Source organism: Desmodus rotundus, chromosome 10 (genome assembly GCF_022682495.2).
Source record: "Desmodus rotundus isolate HL8 chromosome 10, HLdesRot8A.1, whole genome shotgun sequence".
Lineage (NCBI taxonomy): Eukaryota > Metazoa > Chordata > Mammalia > Chiroptera > Phyllostomidae > Desmodus > Desmodus rotundus.
Window position 1 is genome coordinate 32422565 of NC_071396.1, and position 23314 is coordinate 32445878.

The 23314-nt window shown below is 48.3% G+C and overlaps 1 protein-coding gene across 3 annotated transcripts in view; it reads right to left on the reverse strand.

The window, feature by feature from the left end:
- SLCO3A1 (solute carrier organic anion transporter family member 3A1) overlaps positions 1 to 23314 on the reverse strand; it is a 204934-nt gene that overhangs the window by 139200 nt on the left and 42420 nt on the right. For all 3 annotated transcript variants that reach the window (XM_024561973.4, XM_053912810.2, XM_053912809.2), the window contains exon 2: positions 16990 to 17455. In XM_024561973.4, the coding sequence (XP_024417741.3) occupies positions 16990 to 17455 (466 nt within the window). The remainder of the gene's footprint in view (positions 1 to 16989; positions 17456 to 23314) is intronic.

Here is a 23314-nt window from a genome sequence, read left to right on the forward strand (position 1 = left end):
ATTTTATTTGGCTTGAATGAGTTTAAATAGCCACATGTGGCCAGTGGGAGACACGCTGGCCAGCAGCTCCAGGCCGTATCTAGAAACTACGTAAATTTGTCGACTGGGTTTGCGTGGGCATCCTGTTGCCTACTACTTCATAATCACCAAGCACTTACTAGTTCTGGTCATGGGACACCACCAGGTCACTTCCTGGAGTCATAAATCTCTAGTAAGGAAAGCTATCTTCATTCCCACCGTGCCTAGAAGGAAACTGAGTCAGAGCTAGTAAGTGACAAGGAGTCAGGACCGAGGGCAGCCAGTGCGATCACTAACCGCCCCCCTGCCCCGCAACTCCTTACTCCACGTTGTACATACATACAAGGGTTTGTTCTCTCCGCCCTTACTCTCACTATTCAGTCCCGTGAAAACTTCGAGAATCAGATTTATGTTTCCTCTCATGTCCCTGAGGCTGACTGTGGTGGGATGACCCTGAAAGAGCTTCAAGTTCTGGAGAGGCTCCGTGAGCCTGGTTAAACAAAAATATTTGGAGAGCAGGCCCAACAAGCAGTGAAAAGCTACAAAAGAGGTTGGCTCTGTACAGACACTGATACCTGTTCAGCTACACACTCACGTAAAGCACTCCCTCAGGATTCACCGGGGAGGAAGAGCTAACCCCCACATTCTCCCCCACACCAGCGACCCCTAAAAAACACCCTTCATTCAACCCCCGGACTCCACCAATTTCACTAAAATTCATGAAAGGAAAAGGCTGAGGCTTACTGCAACACCCCCCCCCCCCCCCCCCCCGTGAGACTGTTATTAATCAGGCTGGTTGAACTAAATAACACCCATCCTCACAGGAATAGGAGCAGGTAAATTTTAAGGGGAGAGGTACCTTGTGGCAAGAATGACCTTTGCCTTCCTGAGCCTGACCTTCCTCCCCTAAGCCAAGACCTGTTTCGTATGTTCTCTCTTCATGCCTCCACAACCCTGGCTCCCAGTTTTCCTTAGTGGATCAGAGATGTATAGTGGGTCCTCACCTACCATCATTAATAGGTTCCATGACTTTAAGCAAAACAACACACAACAAAACCAATTTTCCCACCAGTTCATGATATAAGCAGGAGTTCAGTTCCTACAGCATCTCAGCATCGTTGTAACCAAACAATGTTGGACAAAATGACCTTGTTAGAGGACCTGCTGGGCCACATTTATGAAAGCTCGTTATGCAGCTTTCTCCTCTCCAAAGGCCACTTCTCGCCACCAAACATAGGGGGCTTGGGCCCTCAACCCTCCTTATTTCAGAATAGAAACCTATTCAGGGGATTAATTGAGGATGCCAACCTGCAGGGGAAGGCTGCCTCCCAACAGTGTTACCATTCAAAGCCCAGTGTGTTACTGTGAAAAGGTGATGTTATAATCGGGGTCTGAGAAGGGCAGTAATTTAGAAAAGTACAGAAAATCATTGGCAAGAGAAACTGGACCCACCATTGAAAAGAAGTTCAGCCAGAGAACAGAAAAGGAAATAAAAAAAGCAACCTCCTATTATGTAGTAATGGAACTGATCCATGCTTGTCAACCTCATCCCTCTGGCTGGCTTTAAAATGTTACCTGTCACAAATAACAAAGAAAAAGCCATAGCAAGGGTTTAAAATGTATTGAGAGTGGCCTTCAAAAGAGATCTCAGTGGATTTGTGGTTTTGTTGTGTTTTTTTGTTTTATTTTGTTTTGTTTTTTACTATAGTTAGCACCCGGGAACTACATAACCTAGGGTAACTATGTCAAGGAATATTGACAAAGTCTTTAAAAGCAGTAATTTGTCAAAGAAATGGTATAGGACACCCAACTGGACTCTTTACTCTAAAACGATTAAGACGGGTGAAAAAATTATGGGAGAAGCAGTCCTCTGTGGGTGTCCACACTCCTACGCATCTTGCCAGGAGTGCCAAGCGCGCACACACTGAGTATCCATCTGTCAGTACTAAGCAATTACTACTAATTCTTAAGGGCCAACAATGGTATTGTGATTATGTTTTTAAAGAGTCCTTACCTCTTAGAAATAAATATTAAATATTTACAGATACAGTGATACATCTGAACTTCTTAAAATTATATGTGTGAAATAATGAAGGAGATTAGAGATGGGTCGGGGGGAGGTAAAGATGAAACAAGAAAGGCCCTATGCTGAAATCATTGGTCGATGGGCACCCTGAGCTTCATTCAACTCTCCTTCCTACTTTTGGACAGGTTTCACATTTCCCATAACACACAATTATTCCACAAAATCCCCACTTTCGGGCCAGACACAATCAGTAGACATGCTCAACTCTTACCACTTACTGAGAGAGAGGACGTTGGACACGGTCCTTAATTCTGCTGAGTCTCAGTTTCCTACTGTGCACAACGGCCAGGATGGAGATGCAATGAGAAAACGTTAAGGGGCACACTGAGCTCAGTGCCTGGCATAGGGTGTGCACTTGACCAAGGGAGGCTTCTGCCACCCACAGCTAAGTCTTTGCCATTGCAGACAGCAAGTGGGGGGACCTAATCTTCCACCGTGACTTTAAGTTAAAAACCTGCTCAATGCTCATGGGTTATTTGCTTAATAGTCTCCAGCAGGAGCAAAACGCACTCTTAAAATAACATGCTGTCTTTGTGTGATAATCTCGGTGTTTCCTCTTCTCTCTCTCTCTCTCTCTCTCTCTCTCTCTCTCTCTCACACACACACACACACACACACACACACACACACAGAGCCCCTCTCAAGCTGGCTCTCTGTGACCCACAGGAAATCACCACCAGCACCCCAGCTGTGAATGCCCCAATTCTGAAGATGCTTCTTCTAGACATCCCGTTTAGAGGCATGCCCTTTTCTGAGCCTGGATGAGAGGCTTTGTCATGTATTTCCTTGCCCGAATAATGCATCACATCAGAGAACAGCATGTGACATCTATGAAAAACGGAGTGTACATGAGTTCTTGCTTTGAGAACATGCAGAACGTTGTTTTCTTTTTCCCTCTAACAGCACTATGCTTTGGAAGACAGCATGTCGCTTTCCAAGGCACTGAGTCATTACTCACACTAGTAAACTATTCCTGAGCACATGGTCAATATTTTCCAGCTCTCCAGCTACGGATGCATGTGTAGGTTCCCTTTAGCCTGCTGCTGCATTCTGCCCTTGCTATGTCTCAAGCTCTTGCCTTCTATGACAGTCACGGATAGTTCGCTAGGAAGCAGAGGAACACACCATCACTTGGAGAAGGAACCCCCTGGGCTCAGGTCCCCCTGCTGTTCCTTACTGGGCAGGTTCCTCAATCTGTGTCCCTTTTCTTCCTTAAAAAGTAGACAATAAAACCTAACTCAAAGCACTGTTTTGAGAATCATGCCAGATTACGTATCTAGAGAACTCGGCCCAGTCTCTGGCCCACACAAGTGCTTCGTAAATGTTTGCTGATGTTATTATTTATCACTCTTACAGCGTGGAGACAGGTCTGATTCACCCTCAGTACCTTGCACAGTGATTGACACATGGTAAGTTCTCCATTACTGCTTGTTGAATCAATGAGTGAATGGATGAAATGTAGACAATTAACAGATCTCTGGTAAAAAGAAGTTATTTCAACTCTCAAAATTATAGTACTATTATCTTAAATATACACATTATTATACAACCCCATGTTGTTACTGTTCACTGGGCATGTAATAAATTTCAATTAAATTCCACGAAGATGCCTTTGTACCTTTGTAACAAAGGTTCCAGAACAATGTGCATGTCTCCACGTTCATCAATGTTCAGGGCCTGGTTTGGACCAGTGGCGATGTGGAGGACAGCTTGGAGACAGGCCAGATTGGGCAGGCACAATCAGGCTCCTCAAAGGTGGTGAAATCATCCAGGTAAGAGGGGCAGAGACGGCCTTGCCTGGGGCAGTGAAGCAAGGTGTAGAGGACACTGGGGAGCCAGACACAAGGGACCTTCAGAAAGAGGCAGTGACTTTCAAATGCAGGGGCTGGGAGGGAAAGGAGAGGCAATGATAAAGCAACATGGGGAAGAAATTAAGAAGTTGAATTTTGGACTGACTGAGCTTCGTGTACTTCAGGACACCCAAGCAGAGATGTCTTTTAACAAGCCTGAAATACACTGCACACAAATGTTCACAGCAGCGCTATTCGCAACAGCCAAAACGTGGAAGCCAAAAATGAGGAATATACATACAAATGGCTACTATTCGGCCCTTCAAAAAGAAGGTAATTCAGGCACACGCTACAACATGGATGAACCTTGAAAACATATGCTAAGGAAAATAAGCCAGACACAAAAAGACACATGCTGTATGACTCCTTTTATGAGATAACTGGAGTAGTCAAATCCATAAAGGCAGGAAGTAGGGTGGCGGCTGCCAAGGGCTGGGTGTTGTAACAGGTACAGAGTTTCAGCTTTGCAAAATGAAAAGAGAATTCTGGAGATCTATTGCCCAATAATGAGTATACTTAACACTACTGAACTGTGCATTTTTTAAGTGGTTAAGATAGTTAATCTTATATGTTTATCAGAATTTTAAAAATTTAAATTATAAAACTAAAAGCTGGGAATATGGATCTGGAGCCATGAGCCAGAGGAGCTCAGTTTTCCAGGCTGCCAACTCTGCATCAATATTCCTTGGTCACTCGCACCCAGTTTCTGCCCCCTGAATCCTCCTTCCATTTGCCCAGGTAGACCAGGAGGAGGCGGTCATTTGCTGTGGGCCACCAACAGGGTCTCGGGAAAGTGTGGCTGAAACACATATATAAGTAAGAGTGTTCAGCTACCTGGACATCACGCCGTCCAGGAATCTTTAAGGAAGTCTTTGCCAACCTCTAATCCCACATAAGCACCTTTCTCCGCTAACAAAGTTCATTTTGAAGGTCTTCCGAACACCTCAGGGCTGAACACTTGGTGGAGGCTGATTGTTTTCCTGTATGGAAAGGCCTTGGGAGTTATTTTAACTTGTTGATTTCTACGCGTTCTTTAAGCATTCTTTCTTCTGTGTTCTTGTCCTGCTTTCTTACCATTTTTGTCCCAGCTGTGGTCTATTAGGGTGTAAAATCAGCTTCACCAAGCCCCTTTCCCCTCAAGTGGGGGGAAAAAACTCAAGTGCAAGTTGCCTAACGGCCAGGAAGGTTCACTCATTTGACTGTGACTGGGCCTGAAGTATGAACAAAGCCGTCCAATGAGTGCATGTCTCTCACTCTACCACAGGGAGATTATGAAAACAGTTCACACGGTTTTCTGGAGGAGCAAAGCTTTATCTGATGAGAATTTAAAAAATTCCCACGGGGAAGCCAGGCCCTGAGGACCTTACACCCATCAGACCTGGCCTGCCCTAGAAACACATCCTTTACTGCTAAAATAGCCAACAGCTCTATTAGTATGGGGTATGGGGGAGACAGAGTGCGGGTTACGCTACTTTGAATACTCGGCACAGTACACTGGGGTCCTGTATTATCCTGCGGGGACATAGCCGTGTCTAATGATGGGGGAGGGAGAAAGCGTTAAGTGGAAAAGAGAGTCTGTGGGAAAACGGAGACCAGGATAGTGATCCAGGCCTTGCCACGAACTAGCTGTGTGACCCTGGACAAGCTGTTTAACCTCCCGCAGCCTTGGTTTCTTCATCTGTGCAGTGGGAACAACAACCCCTATCAGCCTTGGTTTTATGGGGGGGGGGGGGAGGGAGGGGGAGGGGGAGAGAGAGAGAAAAAGAGAGAGAGAGAGAGAGAGAGAGAGAGAGGCAGAGACAGAGACACACACCACATGCAAAGCACCCACTCTCGGACTGTCACACACCAGTGACCCCATAAACAGAGCTGGTGTATTTAGTGTCACTATGGACATTACTCAAAACCACACGTGCTTAGCGCACCTGTCTAAATAAGCAGACGGTTGTTAAATTTTCCTGTGACAGCAATGAATCCTCAAACTAAACACTTGCTCTCAACCAGTAACAAGGCCAACATGAAAAAATAAGACACCAAGGTGGGAGAAGTTTGTTCTTTATACAGCCTGACGGCCTTTGAATCCTGTCTTCAGCTCCAGAGTCACAGTCGTTATTAATGTGGATCTAAAGCAATCCAGTTGATCCGACTGGATCAAGACAAGTTCTTTTCCCCATGACACAAATGTACAGACTGAGGCTGGAGCAGATGAAATGATTTAGATCTAAGAATAGACACCAGTGGGCTTTAAAAGGTTCCAAGTGTCCACACACCATTTTAGAATCTATTAGAACCTTGCTGTGTTAATGAGGCCTCTTGCTGGGAACCCAAATTCCCTTTGTAAAGTCCATTAACAACCCACAAGGCAGGTGGGCAAATGTGACTGTTCTTATAGGCCTTGCTCAGAAAGGGAAGCGGTGGGAAATTGCATTCATTTACACCACATGCACAGAATGTTGGAGAGAAAAGAAGTAAAGCACTTCCCCAGGAGAAAGGTTGGGGTGCACTAGCCCCAGCCCCCCTGTACCTCCCACACCTGGAAGAGGAGGCACCGGTAACTGGCAAAGACAAGAAAGAGGTTTCTCCATCCAGTGAAGCAACTACCCCCAAAAGGTTGGGATAAGACGTTTTGCCCATGAAAAGCTTGCTGAGTTTATTCAGGTACCCAGATGATTCGGGACGGGGGGGGGGGGGGGGGGGGGGGTGTCCTTCACAACCTTCTGCCTATTGGTTTGCTTTTTAATTGCTCTAAGAGCATTTTTCTTAGTAAGAACACATGGAAAATTTTGACTTTGAGAGTTCAGATGCTATTAATGACCCAAGTGCATTTAAAAAATGTTTTTACTTTTAGAGCCAAAAATAAAAGTTTTGATTTTCCTATCTGTACATCAGTTCAAACCAGCACAGAAAATTTGCTGAATATTATCCAAAACACCCACAGTTAGGCTGAAAAAAGGGATGGAAAATTTCAGCCCCAAAGGAGTTTGGGTGGTGGGGGGGGGGGCAGGGAGGGCTGAGCGGGTATCTGCCTCCAGCGCACGGAGCACGCATCCTGACTTTCCATCCACAGTGGCCTCAGTGATGCACAGATGCTTCCTGTTGTAAGTGCAGTGGCTCCCCAGGGAGCAGACGAAGTTGAGAGCTGAGCCGAGTACAACATTCCAGTCCCCAGATGCCATCTGCCACTCCGTACAGCCTATCACCTCAACTCTCTCGGCTTCTCTCACCCCAAGATGCCGGCCATCAGGATCCACCCAACATAAGGACTGTGTGGTTTTAACCTTTTTTTGGTCATGACCCTCTCTGACCCTCTTTGAAAGCTTCCCCACAAGAGTACACAGACATCTCCATGTAACCTTAGAAGGTTGTGGGTCTCCCCGAACACACATGCTACAACCTTTAGCTTCAAGGAGCTCAGTTACGGAGTGGCTCGATTTCTCCTAACATTTTTAAGGTATGTTCCCTGTATCCCAGCTCTAAAGACTACACTTAAGTTTTTATGAGTGCCCATTAGCCACCTAATGCCTTGGTGTCTCTAGATTTTGTCTGCTTGTGTACTCACACACACGGCTCAGCAGAAATGAAATGGCAAAATCAAGTTGGGGATGGAACAGGCTAATTTAGCACATCCACTCCTGTCAACATGAAGTCCTTCGAGGGAGTCTGGGTAGCTTTGGCAATTGCCGTCACATAAAGAGGCCAGGGTTGGTCATGTTCTTTCCATTCATCGAGGAGCACGACTGAATAAACTGAGCGTGCTCAACGCTCTCCTGCCCACATAAGCCATTTGCTATTTAGACACTGTTCCTGTGCAAAGCTTGCCAACAGGTTATTTTTAACTACTTCGTTTGTTTTTGGTGGGTAGGCAGAAAGTGGAGGGGGCATTACTTTTGGCCTCTCAGTCCCTGTCCTGCAACTGAAATGTCTATGAAATAATGAAGAACTAAGCAGAACTCCCCACCAAATCATTTTTATTGTGGAGGGTCAGGAGTGCTTCAAGCTCTTTATAGTATTATGAGTGGGTATCTTGACAATGTGACAGAGTTAGCACTTTGACCAGAGGACAGCTGCCTTACCTGCATTTCCCTGGACAAGAACACTGTTCCCTATGGGAAGATACTTGGTCAAAGCTCAAGATGAAAGCAATCCAGTCCAAAACTCACATGACATGACAGGGCATTTGAGCCCGATCAGGCAGGATCCTGATGGCTCTAAGTGTGGGGAAGGATAACTGATGTGTTCAATTCACTGGGATTCTAAGGGCCAGCGCCATCTTCAAAACCTCAGGGTGAACCTCTGACTCCTTTAGGCAATTGTTACTGACCAGAGCCCTTCTCTGTGTCATGGTTGGCCATGCTTGGGCCACATGATCATTTCTGCAGCCTGCAGGGACCACCTGGGATCAGAAGAGGCAGTTTCCCAGTGAAAACAGCAAGGTGTTGGACTGACAAAAGCAAGTGTCCACACAAAGACTCTTACACGAGGTGTTCCAACACTAAAGAACTCTCTAGCCATGAAGAACTCACTGCACAGAAGGCCTCTGACCTCCAGTCCCAGGGTTCTCAGCAGCAGGTCACATCTTCTATAAGCACCAACCCTTCACAGCGTCTGCCCTCGCAGAATGCGTCTTGTAGGCGAAAGGAGGAAAAGGAAATCAAGCCAAGATTATTGTCCCTCAGAAAGGAGAAGTATATAGTCTAGAAATAATGTAAAGGAAAAAAAAGCGTGTTATTCAGGAAAATACCTGTGTCTTTTTTTTATTGAAGAATACCTGCGTTACGGTTGAAAGAAAAAGAAAATGGCCATGCTTTCACTATAGGTGTAGTAAAAGGCTGGCGATAAAGGAATCATCAGCAATTGTCTTTGAGGATCTTACAGAGAAGAAAACTCCCTTGTATGTGTCTTCGTCTTTCCCATCAATTTTCTCTAGGTCAGCCTGTGCCTCTCTGGTGGTACACACTGTCCAGCAAACACTTGGATGCTGGGCTCTAAAATCCCTCAGCAAAGATGTTCTCAACAGGCAGTAAACACCCGCAGGCCCAACAAACCCCAGATGGTATTGGTTTCTGGATTCCAATCCGCCCCCCCGGCACCCCCAGGGAACTGTGAGTGGCTTTATCTGGCCATATTTAGCTTGGAAAAATGACTTGGTTTCTTCTCTACTCTGAAATTCCCATTCTTATGAGACAGGAAGCAAAGCTTCAGCCAGAGTAGCACCCTGACAGGCTGGCTCAGCAGGAGGCATTCACTCATTTCTGCCACTGTGTCCTGTGTTTGCACTAGAGCTCCCCTCCCCTTCCCCAACCCAATGGCCAGGGCATTCGGAAATACTATTTGTTCTGGCCGTGGCACTCAGGACATGCAACTGCTTTCCCCTCCTCCTTCCTTCCTTTCTTATTTATTTGCTAGTCAAAAGACAAATGCAATCTGAAATTGATGCTCTAGAGTTCAGAGGCCAAAATGACAAGCCACCGATGTGTTTGAGCTGGCTGACATGTCACCAACCCACACATGGTTTGCAGAAGATGTCAATGAGTTGGCAATGGAGGCCATTTGAAAAATAGGGATTTCGAGACTCTTAAAAATCAGAATATCTGTCAAGTCTGACTTTTCATTCCCACTGGGCAACAAATGGCCAAGGACGAGGCAAAGACCATTGCTTCCAGCCTCACACAGTCCGCCTTTCTCATGTGCTTGCTGAGCCCCTGCAGCACCTAGGCTTGCTGCCCCTGCGCTGCAGATGGGGGCGAGGTCACAACACAAGGGCACTGGCAGTCAGGGCCGGCCCAGACTCTTTTCCTGACACCCTGGGGCCTTCCTCATTTCCCTTCCAGAAGTCACAGCAAAGCCAAATAGTTGGTTTGCAGCTCACACTGAATCTATCTGAACTAACCTGAGCTCTTAAAGTTTTCAGCAAATGTGGACAAGGCTATAGCCACAAAGATATTCATCACCCAAATGCCCAACAAGCAAATGCTACCGTTTCTAGGTGAACAAAATCGTATGCAATTATCTGCAGAAAAGTTTATTGTATGTCAATTCATAAAAAGCACTAAGTAAAAAGTATGTACAGAGGAAAAAGGGCTGGAATGAAATACACCTAAATAGTGACAGTATATACTATAGGTACCTACATTATAAATTATTTAAATTTTCTTATGTTTTTGTTTTTCGCAACTTTACTAAAATGAAAATACATTCTTTAAAAAAACTGCACCAATATTCAAAAAGCAATGTATCAGAACCAAGAAGGCCAAGCAGTACATCACCCTGGGGCAATGGGCATGTCCTGGGGTGCCTCCAGAGGTAATGCATAAACCAGGTAGCCCGCTGCCCAGGACAACACTAGCACATTACGTATTTTGAGCTGAGCTGCAGGAAGTGGTCTGCAGGCAAAGGAGAGCCCTGCTGATTTAATTCAGAACTGAAGAGGTTGCTATTCTCAGATCTCCTAGATGGGTTTTCTCCCGGGCTGAAAATCAGGATCTAACTACTCTTGTCAAAGACCTGCCTGCATGTTTAAATAACTTCTTCCTGCCTCACTTTCTACACCTGGAAATGGAGGTGACAGGGCCATTACGATGAACAGGACAGTGTTTAACAATCTCTACTACAGACATGGTATCGGATGCAAAAGACTCCTAGGCAAAGCCTTGCAGAGTAGATCCCAGCCTTTGCTTTCCTGATAAGGAAACAGAGTCAGGTCAATGGGAAATGTGTCCACAATCCCAGTGGCCGGTCTGCAGAGGAGCCAGGATTTGAATCCCAAGGCTGTGAGGACTCCGGAGCCCAAGTTTGGAGTCTCATCCAAGGTCACCCAGGCAGGGAGCACAGCAGTGACTCCATGAACCATGGGGCATGAATTATGAGCAGCTGAAAATGAACGAGGAGCACCTACCAGCCCAGGAAATCTGGAACCGCCAGATAAGAGCCACATGTGCGTTTCCTAGCACGCTGCTAAAGCACACTGACAGCGGCATGTGACCAGTGGGGAGGGAACACGGCCAAAACAAACTGACCGATTTTACAGTGTCATTAACCTTAGGGAAAAAAATTAATGAGGGAACTTCAATATCAATGAAGTTGCAAGAGTATAATAATAAGCTATGCTTGCTCCCATGAGGGACAGCTTTTTAATTATTTTTTCTGACGAAATGCAGTCACCGTGTATTTGATCCACACCCGACCCACGCTCTTTGGAGAGTTAAAACACATTTTACCCAATGTCAAGTTAAAATAAAAACTCATCAGGAGCAAAATAACTCTGGGCTCCCAGGGCTCTGAAGGGAAATTTGGTTCTCTCTGGTTACTGGTTGGTATTATAGTGCCATTTGTACTAAACAATTGGCAGATGAATTCTGAGATAATTCTCTTTGCGTCATTAGCTGGAACACAGCGGGCTCCGCTAGGTTACAACAGGAGTGACAAAAGAGAACATGACACGTCCATGTCTAATACATGTGCCTCCTGACTCGGAGCAATTGCTGTGTATCTGGCCATCTGCAAGGGTCCCATTCTTCCTGGGGAGGCAGACAGTCCCCACCAAAGACCTCCTCAAAGAGCTGCTTTCCTTTGGTCAGCTCCCATTCCCCTACACTCTGTCTGTGCACCTTTGCGCATGCATGTCAGCGCTGCGCACGTGTGTGTCATCCAGGTACACTGGCCTTGCTCGAATCCTGTCTGCATTTCCTATTCTGTTAATCCTACTCTGCACTTTTTAAACATCATCCACATGTCATGCGACTGCCCAGAACTACACAGACACGCACTGAGAAATACGACTGAACGCGCATCCAACTGCAGAAATCCGAGTAAACGCCACGGACTAACAGGCAGTTTCCCGGTTCTGACAGTGTACTAGGGTAATGCAGTAGGTAACCATTGAGGGAAAGTGGATGAAGGTCACGGGGACTTTCCTGCATTTTGAAAAAACTTGTGATTCTGTGATTATTTCAAAATAGAAAGTTAAAAAACCCTACATCCTCAACTACTTGGATACCTTGAAAAACCAACCATCCAGCTGACGTGACAATGCAGCTGCTTACAGAAAGGTGAGAACAAAAGAGACAGTCACCTTGGCTTGGTTTGCTCCTGGTCCCCTCAGTCCCTGGTAAGGGCTGAATCGTGTCCCCTCAAAATGAACCTGCTAAAGCCCCAGAATGTGTAACTGCACTGTGCCTGGAAACAGGGCCTTAAAGAGGTGATGAAGGTTAAATGAGGTCACACGAGTAGGTCCTAGCCGATGTGACCGGTGTCCTTATGAGAAGAGGAACTGTGACACACACACAGTGGTGGCAGGGACACGTGTGCACACAGAGGAAAGGCCACACCAAGGTACGGGGAGGAAAAGGCCCCTCCCGTAAGCCAAGGGGAGACGCCTCAGAGGCACCCAGCACTACTGATACCTTGATCTTGGACTTCCAGCCTCCAGAACAGTGAGAAATTCAGCATCCACTGCTGAAGCCACCCAGTCTTGGTGGTCCTGTGATGGCAGCCCTAGCAAACCACTGCAGTCCCCACACTCACTCCTCCAGTTTTTGTCCCCTGACAACAGGCTCCCCAGGCCTCGGCACCGTCTTTAAGAGGGAAATGCTGGCTGAAGTGAGGCAGGAAACCACATCATCAAGGGACACAGGTCCTAGCACAGAGAGGTTAAGTTTCAGTGGTCCTTCCCGCACTCACGTGAGGTTGGTGCTCAGCCATCTGAGGAATTATCAAAATATGGAAGAGGGATCACCATTTTTCAGGGTGGGCCCGGAGGGCAGAACCAGAACCAGCTGTGGGAAGTTGTAAGGAGACAGGTTTCTAACACAAACAAAATTTCCTAATGGCTATCATGGTTCAAAACGGAACGAGCATCCATGTGGGGGTCCAATGTCCACAACTCTGGAGGGGTGAGCAGAACATGGAACCCACCTGCTGCCCCCACATGCCTCAGCTCTGGTCTGTGCCCATCTCTCCTCGAAGCACTGGGAGTCAGTGCACAACCTCTTTCTGGAACCCCAACCTGAACTGTGAGCTGTAACCACACTCCCCGCTCCCTCCCACTCCCCCCTCTCTGTCTGGCTTTGGCACCTACTCTCCATTCCAACAGCACCTCTCCCTTTGGGTTTAAGACACACTGCTCTCTTCCCACCTTCCTGGTTCCTGTAATTTTTACGGCCTGAAGTGCTCCGGTTGTCTCATGGAATGCCCTGACTTGCACCTAACCCTCCAGACCATCCACCAGTCGTCTATCCCTGCCCCAGCCTTGTGACAGAATTCAGATGCACGTGGAAAGAAACACCACTCCCGGACCTGGAGCCCAGGCCCATGCAGCTCAGTTATCTCAGGCAAGTTACCCAACTTCCCAGAAATGTGGTTTACCTGTCTGCTTCATTTATAACAGCAAAAATTTTGAAAACCCATGTTTAATAGTATAGGCCATTAAATATTAAGGTATATATGTATGAGGGAATAGTAAGTATGCAGAAGTAACGTCAAAGAGGAATACTTAGTGACAAGGAGAAATGCTCATGAAATATTAAGAGAAATAAAATTGCAAAGCACTGTTCATTATAAACAATTTTTTTATAGAAAAGAACACCAGTGCACAAAAAAAGACTTTACACAATAATAAAGCTAAGAGTAATTATTTTCTAATTAATCTTTCTCTATACTTCCCAAGATGTCAACAGTGTTAATGCTTTTTAACTAGAAATAGTTATTTTCAAAATCTTTAACACTCCCATGTTGGCGTGTTCCTCCTCAAAGAAAAAAACCAAAAACAACCCATCGACACAGCAGCCTAACAAAAGGGCACAGTGGGTCTGTGCCACCAGCTACTTACTCTTGCCTGCAATTCTATATGCCATGCTTTGAACTTGGAGAAACAGAGCAGCTAAGAAAACCGGGCCAAAGGAAGGTCACCAAATGGATTGGTGGCATCAGGAGACTCCCAAAGGGTCAATTCTTAGACCCACTCATCAAACAGCTTCCACTGCCACTCTGCCCAGTCATCCCTCGAGGAAGAATGTGAGAGTCACGTGTCACCCACAGGTCACTGCCTAGCTGTACCGTGAGGCTTGGCTCCGCACTGTGCTGTAGTGGAAAGTGTGCCAGAAGAGCCATGTCCCCATTCACTGGGTTTTGTCCCCTGGTAATGAGCTCCCTTGGCTCCCTCCCCATGCTGGGAAGCAGCAGCCGCATAACGGTGCCAGCCAGAGAAGCCCCTTGTGAATGGCCCATCAAGGAATCTAGCAGTTGGCAGTGGCTTGGCCACAGAGGCCAAAGCAAATACGCATTTCAGTGGAAAACATCAGCTTGACTCAAGATGGAATGTGTCACTTCCCCCTAGTTGTAGCAGGGTCGAAGACATGGCCACAGACATGCAGAGGGCACCCCTCTGGTGACCCACTACGCAGGCAGCTCAGGGGCGGATCTCATCATCAGTGACTAGCAGCCCAAGCTCTGTGTGGTCTTCACCCCCTTCCCTGCTGTCTTCCACGGTAAAGGACCCACTGGGAACGAGCTGTGTTCAACCCATGCCACATTTCTAATCCTCTCAGTCTCCAATCCACACTCAGATTTTCAGCGTATGACCGATTTGCTGGTCACGGGCCTCTCTATCTTAACCAGCTTTTCAGGAGAGGGAACCTGGAGGCGCGCTGCTATTCCACCCCAATGCGTACACATTTACACCCACACTCCCAGCACCAGTCCTTTCAGACTTGCCTCCTCTCTGCAGGGAGCTAAGAGGCCATAATTCACATCGATTCTGTTCAGTGGGCTTCCTGAATACTTCCCTAAGCAAATTTAGTGGCTGTAGAACTAGCTCCTCTTTACAGCAGATGAATGCTACAATAGTCTCAGGATCACTAACACGTTTTTACAACCTGTACAATGAATGAATGAACCAGTTGTGTTCTGCATACACTATGGCCTTCTTAAATTGCTCCTGGAGAATCTAAACCATGTGTGGAATAAAAGTCCACCTGGAGAGGCCAGGCTGTGCAGTATGCTTGCTCCCTGCTGGTCCCTGAAAACACAGATCCATGAAACCAGCTAGGACACACTTGGAGGGCCCATCTCCCTGGCTCTGTGCTGTCATGATTTGGAATCTGGCCAGATGGACCAGAGCCACCAAGATGTCCATGCACCATGCAAATAGCAGATGCTCTCTGATGGCTTAACTACCATAGAAGAAAAGGGTGTCCAGGTAGAAATTTGGCTGAAACATTCTTCATAACAAAGACTCACTGCAAATCTCATAGATGAGAGCTCAGAACTGGAGAAGGCCTCTCTGCCCATGCCTGAAACCAAACGCCTCTTCATCCTAAAGCTTTGCACACACAAACCAGGCCCCATCCAGTACAGGGAAATACTACAGCCCAATTCGTCATGGAAGACTTCCAGAAGCGGGTTCTGAGTCTGCCACTCTGGGCAGGAAGCCCCAAGCAGAAGTGATTTAGCATTGCGATTACTTGAGAGATTCTGGGGAGACATTTTTCTATTTAATTCTATCGTCAGAGACAAGAACTCAGCTTTTCACTCTCCAATTCCTTCTCTGTGCTCTGATTTATCTGCCTGCTGTTATCATTGCCAGAAAACATCTCTCCCAGAGTCCTAGGGTGACATCCGTCAAGTCAGAGACCAATTGTCTGGCTGGACTTCAGGAAACTATTTTGGATACATGCTGTGGCCCATGTCCTACTCTGCAACAGAGTCACATGGATAGCTTTCACTCAAGCTTCAAAAGTAACCAAATGTAAATGATTTCCTTGGCTCCCTGTCCCCGCTGTGCCCAGCTTCAGGCGCAGTGTGGAAGCCCCCAACCACACGGGAGCGGGACTGGCCATCTCCGGCCTGAGCAATCTTGTCCTCTACTTTGGGTTCCATGGTCGGGTCATGACCAGGCTCACAGGTACCACCTTTCTCACCTGGGGCCTGTCCCCAGAGGGCGGAAACATATCTGCAACATATTTGTTTAGTAGAAGCACCTACTCCATCACCAGGACAGAAGGACACATAGGAATACCAGCATTCAGGTGTGTGACACCTCCCGGCCCTCCTGGCTCAGAAAGCTCGGCCAAGCAGTGTATGCTGACAGCTTGGCAGGTGGGAAGCTTTGCGTCAAATCCTGCTCAAATTTCACGGTATCCCAAAGCTCTATGTTATAATGAACTTCAGATCTCAAAGCACCCAGCTTCTGCTGGGAAGGGGAATATTTTCAATGCTTAGCACTCAGTGACTGGGGATGTGTCATATAATCCAACAGCTTGTGGGAGGCGAAATTATACTTGGTAAACAGGGGTGGAGGTACTGGCAGGCCAGCCCCCGCCATACAAATGCCCATGCAGCAGGACCCAGAGGCAGGGACTGATGACCAAGGAGTCTGTGCCACCTTGCAAACAGTAGACGCTCCCATTTGCTGTGAGGGTGATTCACCACTTGGACATTTCTTAACCCCCCATCTGCAAACGGCTTCAGTCCTCCCAGTATAAAGTATCAGAAACTCGTACAATGCAAAATAATTTTAAAAACTCACACGTACCTTATTTTCTTCCAAAATATCCGGTTCCAGCACATACCTCCATTACAGGGGGAAAAAAAATTACTCAAAAGTCATCAACTTTGAATGATACCAGTGCCAATGTGTAGACCCCCAAGTCTACCCTGGTCCAAACAGCCCAAAGTCCGCACCACAGAGAAGGGCAGATAAAAAGCATAAAACTCCTCCTGCCCACATCTTCCCTCTTGAGGTCTGCTGATGCTCTAAGCACAGCAGAGCTCAAATTTTGCACAGTGGAATCACCTGGGGAGCTTTCTAAAAATGCTTTATGCCAGGTTGCACTCCAGACCAACTACACCAGATTTCCTGGGGGTGCAAGTCAGGCATTAGCTTTCAAAATCCCTCAGTTTTAACATGAAGTTTGAGAACTAGTCCTCTGGGAAAACACGAAGTTCACAGGCCCACCTTTCCTTCGTCAGCACACCCAGGTTACTAACACAGTGCAGATCCAAAGAGAACCATACCCCTGGCTCTGGGGCCACTCCTACCTATATAGAGCGAGGAGTCCTTCCTCCGCACATGGTCATCGATATAGGAGACGCCCAGGGGCTGCACAGGGGTAGCACCGATGCCCAGGAGCACCTGGGCCCCAATCAGCAGCAGGTACATCATGTTGGTGGCAGTTCGGCTGCGGCAGATGAGGTCAGGGTCAGGACCCTGGTCGCCACCTGAGCCATTGGTGGCACAGACATCACGGCCCTCGGCGCCCCAGCGGATCTCGCCAGCTTCATACTTGTACTGGTGGGTCAGGAACTCGGGCAAGGCGGACAGCAGCGCTCCCAGGGCCATGACGATGCCCCCACAGCCAATGAGGCGTGGCCGGTGCCCGCGAGCCCCAAAGTAGCTCACGAAGAGGATGAGCGCCAGGTTCCCAATCTCGAAGCTGCTGGCAATCACGCCCACATCGGCGCTCTGCAGGTTGAACCTCCGTTCCAGGGTGGTCAGCACGCTCACCTGCAGGTGCAAAATAGTATCTCGACGTCAATCCCAGCAGATACCGCAGAGGAAATCCCCTTCGGGCCTCCTGGGGCACCTAGCCCGCTCACCCCTACCACCTGGAGCTTTGTACCACCTGTGCAGGGTGATTTAAATCTGAAAAGTCAAAAAAATATTTAGTATGATAGGCCTAGTTAACACGGTTAAAGAATTAGCTTTCTCACTGGCAAAGAAGTTTTTCTTGGCCCCTTGCCATCTTGAAAGGCAGCAAGCACCTGGGAAGCACGATTTGCCCCCCTCCCTAGCACTGTGGAGCCGGTGCACCCTGTGCAAGTCCACAAGTCCACAGTTTTTACATGCTCCCAACTACAGCCCACGTATCTGTGAAGCCCGCTCTGGGCGGACGTAGGAGCCAGGGGCTTATCACCAGGGGTTTAGCATAACTGAAGAAAATAAATACAATAAAACGAAACAAAAACCTGGATGGCAAAATGGACAAGCTAGATGTAAGCTCATTAGATTAATCATTAGCTCTTCACTTTCTTCTAGAAATTTCCAAACAACGTAGAGATGGTCCCTAAAGGCTGCCAGGTAAATACATTCCTTACCGGTCTATGCCCCACCTATGCCTCCTGGATGGAGTATTTTTATGATTTCCGCTACCTTTGTATTTTTGTCTGCCTTACATTAGCTGGCTTAATGAACATTTATCGAATACCTGCTATTGGTCTGATAATGCCCTAGGCACAGAAGACAAAAAAACAAGGAAGAGACGACAGCTGGACTCAAAATGCCACCAGAGCAGAAAGGTGCGCATGAACCCAACCGTAAACAAAGCGACTGGTGTCACAGTGATGACCCAAACCGCACACTGGTGCGGCGAGGGGTGGGGTCAAGAGGAGACGCTTCACTTTCGGGCCTCTTCAGGTGGAGAGAAAATGTAAATGGCCTTTCTCTCTTGCTGTTGGCAGGTTCCTCACAGGTTTATGAGCAAGACACAGCTCCTGTTACAGGAGACCCCACAGTCCTGGCTGGACGGTGAATAACTCTCCCACAAAGGGAACAGCGTGAGCAAAATCAGATGGCGTGACAACACTGGAAGGGAAAATACTAGGAAAGGTGGACTGGGGACCAATTAGAAGGAGCCACAGGTGCCGCCCTAAAGAAATTAGATCATCCCATGCAGATCACAGAAGGAGGAACACCTGGTTTGAATCCCACCTAGCAGTTCCTTTATTAGCTGTGACTTTGGCCAAGTAATTTAACCTGTTCAAGCCTTGATTTCTATGAAATAAGAGTAATATCTACCTACCAGGATGGATGTGAAGATTAGAACTAATGTATGCGAAGTCCCTTTGCACAGAGCGGCCTTTCTCTCCCTGTCAGGAGAGCGTACGGAGAAGCGGCCAAGCAGAGGGGCACAGAGCCAGGGCTCTGGGACCAGAACGCCTAGGTCCACCCTGACTCTGGGGAGACTGGCTCTGTCGGCTCATGGAGGGTGGGCGGTGCTAAGGGAGGGGAGGAGGGGGGAGTCCCATGGACCTAGCCTTCCTCCAGGTGTATAAACACGTGCAGTTGTCAACCCCCACGCACCCACAACGCTCAGGCACACGTGCCATGTTCTAGTGCCTTTGTTATAGAAACAAACAGCCCAAACGATTCTTCTCAGCCTTACTCCCAATTCCACACATTTAAACAGACTCCTTTAGCCCTGAGGCTCCCCTTGCACTCGGAAAGCACTAAAAATTTCAGATGCCTGGGCCCTCCCAGTTTCAGACCAATTGGTCTGGAGAAGCCTGGGCCCTGTGACTTCATTAAAGACTTCCAGGTGGTTCCACAAGCTGCGCAGCGCTAAGCCAGAAACACACGTTACTGCGGTCAGCCCTTCGGCACTGGTGCTGGGGGAGCTTACAGGGCTCTGCTCCAACACTGGCCCAGGCCCCCGTCCGTGACCTATGACAGGACGCACCCCCCTGTAGCACCTGCATTCCAATGCTGATTCCCATTTCCATTGTAACCCAGTCAAGGCCAGCTCACAGCTCAGTGAGCCCTACTTATATGGCTAGGTTACTATTTTTTCAAACACCAAGTATTTGCAATTGTCGAGAAAAGAAACTCATTAAAATGGCTTTCAAATACTCCCCCAAATGTTCTGAAAGGTCCGAGCGAGTGAAAACACGGGCTTTATTTATACACCCCTTTCCTTTGTCACACACACAAGCGTGATGGACCGCGTGCTCTACCAGAGGCCATATTAGGTAATGCAGTGTTGGAGGGAACCCCAAGGAAGGTAGCCTGACTGCCTGGGAGGTGGGGGCCCCAGGGTTTCACCCAGGCCTTTGTGGTGAGTGTTAAGAGATGCCCAGAAAAGGCCAGGTACAGAAACGAACAGGGACACATCGAGGCCAGGTCCCCTGGGTGCGCTAGAGTCACTTCAAGCAGCCTGGTGACCGCCGCCACGAGTGAAGGGCAGTGAAAGTGGCAGGACGGGCAGGCAGGTGGGAGAGGTCAGAGCAGCAGCCCTATTTCATTCCTGCCATGAGGCTTAACGACACCCACACTTGGCAGCGTGTCTGAAACGCGACAATCGCTCCGTTTGAACAGGTGTGCCCTGTCATAAACTATCACGCAGGTATGGATATTTATGATGACAGGGAGGGTGGATGGGATAGAGACAGTTGTTGGCAAAAGAAAAGTAATCGGCTCTGTCAGAGAGAGCTGGTGCCCGCGCCTGCAGCTCTTGTCCTGCCTCAAAGCTGCTCTTGGCAGGGTGACCCGCAGGGTCTTTACCTCCTTGGCTCAGCCTCAGGGTCACCCACCTGGATCATGCTTTGTGGGACAATTAGATCACAGGCTAATGTCTTCAGTCACTTAAAACACGATTTTGAGGAGATGGGCTAATTAAGTATGCACGAGGCCATGAAGCCCACCTGTGGCTTCCACGCGGCAGCGAACAATCCACAGATGAGGAAGATGCTAAAGGGAATGACTGTCTTCATACAGTGGGTAGCAGAACTGATGGAAAACATCTTGACCGTTAAAACCGCGGAGACAAAACTCCAGCAGGAAAACCAAAGAAAGTGTCCTCGCCTTGTGCCAAATGAGTATGACGTTATTATTGAAAGAATACAGTGTCACGGCCCTACTACCCAAATTCAAGAAAACACAGGCTTGCGCTTCAAAATCTGCTGGAGCACCTGGTTAAGAAAATACACACAGATTCCCAAACCCTGAGATGAGGTCCAGGAGCCCGAGGTTTTATAGAGCTCCTGGGTCTCCAATGCCCACCAGGGGAGGAGTACCACACCCCTGGCACTGCAGGGGTCCAACATGTACTCACCATCCACCTAGAGCTGTGGTTCCCATCCGTTGGTGGCAGCAAAGTCACCCAGAGGTCAGCAGCCTACCGGGCTGCAAGCTCAGAGTCTGTGACTCGGCGGGGCTGCAACGGGGCTGAGAACTCACAGTTCTAACAAGCTCCCAGGTCGGGCTGATCAGGGGCCAGCACTTTGAGAACTGCTTCTCCTCTTCACTCCCTCTCTACAGCAAACCCACCCTGCTCGCGATGAAAGAGCTTGTTTTTTAAAATCAGATACAAGTCGAAAGCACCCCCTCATTTCCAGGTCACAGAAGAAAGCTCTCCTGTCTGGGAAAGGAGGGCTGCACTTTGGAAAGGCTCAGCTCTTAGGGGCTGAAGTACAGCCAGGCCAGCTGCAGAGACCACCAGCTCATGGTGCCGCCAATGGCACACGACGGGAGGCTTCAGAGACCTCGGCCAGGTACACACGAGCCCTGCTCACCTTCCCAAGGGTCCAGGTTATCAGGAGCGCAGTGAGAAGCCAGGCTCTTCACAGCAGCATCTAAAATGCGACTGCTCCCGTGAGCCCTCCCACTTTCTTATTCTGCCTTGCGCAGTGAGGCCTGCACCTGAGCTGGAATTATCTGCGCCTGCCTGCTCCCCCCACCCCACCGGGACGCTGATGTAACCAACCTGTGGCAGCTGGGTCCAAGCACGAGAAGTTTCAAAGCTCCCCAGCTGACCCCAATATGCAGGCAGGTGGAGGTATGTGTGTGCATAGGCACCTGTATGGATACCACAGCGGGGGCATGTGCATGGATGTCTGCAGCGGTGCAACCTGGTCACCCTGGTGTGGCCCTGGAGCGCGGGAGCCTCCAGTTCAACCTGCCTTTGACAGATGGTGCATACATATGTATATCCACATGTTACAAGGCAGAGACAAACACTTATGACGTACCCAATTTGCACATTTTTAAGCCTTAATTTTAAAATATTTTTAAAAGTGGGAAAAAATCTAGCTGCGACAGCACTTGGCCAAGTCAATTGTTCTGCGCCTGTTTCCAAATCTGTGTAGCAGACAACAGTGCTTTGAGTGTTATGTGATCACAGCTGGCACACAGTAGGTGCACAGAAAACAGCTGCCTTCATCACTGGTGTGCATGCTCCGGTTCAATTCCACGTGCATCACCTTGTCCATGCGACATGCGAGAAACCTAACGATGACAGAGACGAGGCCTGGCCTGTGGGAGTTCAGAGTCTGAATCAAGCAGAAAGACACAATCAAATCACCACACAGCCTCGAGCTGTGCCTATGACAGGCTGGGAAAGGGCTCGAGGGAATCAGAACGGACAGCATGGGGACATGTCTGGATACAACACAAATGAACTGGACTGTCACAAATGTGGGGGAAGCGAAGGCAGTGCCACAACATTCCCAGAGAAAAGATTAGTGTGAACTTCGCCTGGTGGAAGGCAAGTTCAGACAACCCTGAGGAAAGGAAAGGCCTTTTGACCACACAGCACTGTAAGGAGTCGTCTCAGATAAAATGGCCTTAAGGGCAGGCTGAGGGACTGCCCTTGGTCTGGAAGTCACTGGGGAGCCAAGGGAGGTTTTTGAGCAGGAGCCATCCACCAACAATGCTATCCTGGCACTGCTGCATAGTTCGGACAGGGAAGAAACTGCCCAGCTTCAACAGTACCAGTTAGAAATGAGGCTTCAGCAGGGTAATGCCGGCAGAATGTCCAAGAAGGGGGTGTGTGTGAGAGATGCCTCCAAATAAAGGCACTTCTGCCCTGCGGGGCATGATGACAGGCCCCAGAAGGCTGCCCTCAGGGACCTGGAGGAAGCTGCAGCCTCAAACCACATGCCCAGCAGCAGGGCCCATGTCAGCCAGCAGGCGCGGAACCAGTCCAGGAGATGTCAACCCCACGGAACACTGCAGTCACACAAAGGACCCTGGCACAGGGGGAGCTCTTTTTTTCTGTAAAGGGCCAGAAAGTTAACATTTTAGGCTTCTAGGCAACACGGTCTCAATAGCAGCTACTTGGACACATCCTAGCACAAAAGCAGCACCCACAGGCAATATGCAAACAATGAGCATAGCTGTGTTCCCATCAAACTTTACCAAAAAGGAGCAGTGGGCTGGCCTCGGCCCCAAGTTCTGTCAGTACAGTCTGGGAAATTAGGTTATTCCTGCATCTGTAATAAAAACCCCATAAAACACTCCTCCTGCTGACATAAAAAATGTCACGACTTTAATGCAAGTTTGCTTTTTTAATCCATAAAAGTAATTTGAAAGCCACTTCAGTTTCTTCTCTCATGGGCCAAGGACTTGTCTTCTTGCAGTAAAGCGGGGAAGGGGCTGACCACCGAAGCCCGGGAGCACTGCCCGCTGATGAAGCTGCAGCCGCAGTCTCACTGTGGGAGGCGAATTGTGTGCTTTTGCTTTTCATCTGAACAGCAGCTCCTTGGAGCGAGTGATTCGAGGCACAGGGGAAAGGGCACACACAAGGCACCCACTTGTGAATCCAGAACCCGAGATATCAGAATCCAGCAACAGGAGACAAAGCGCCTCCTG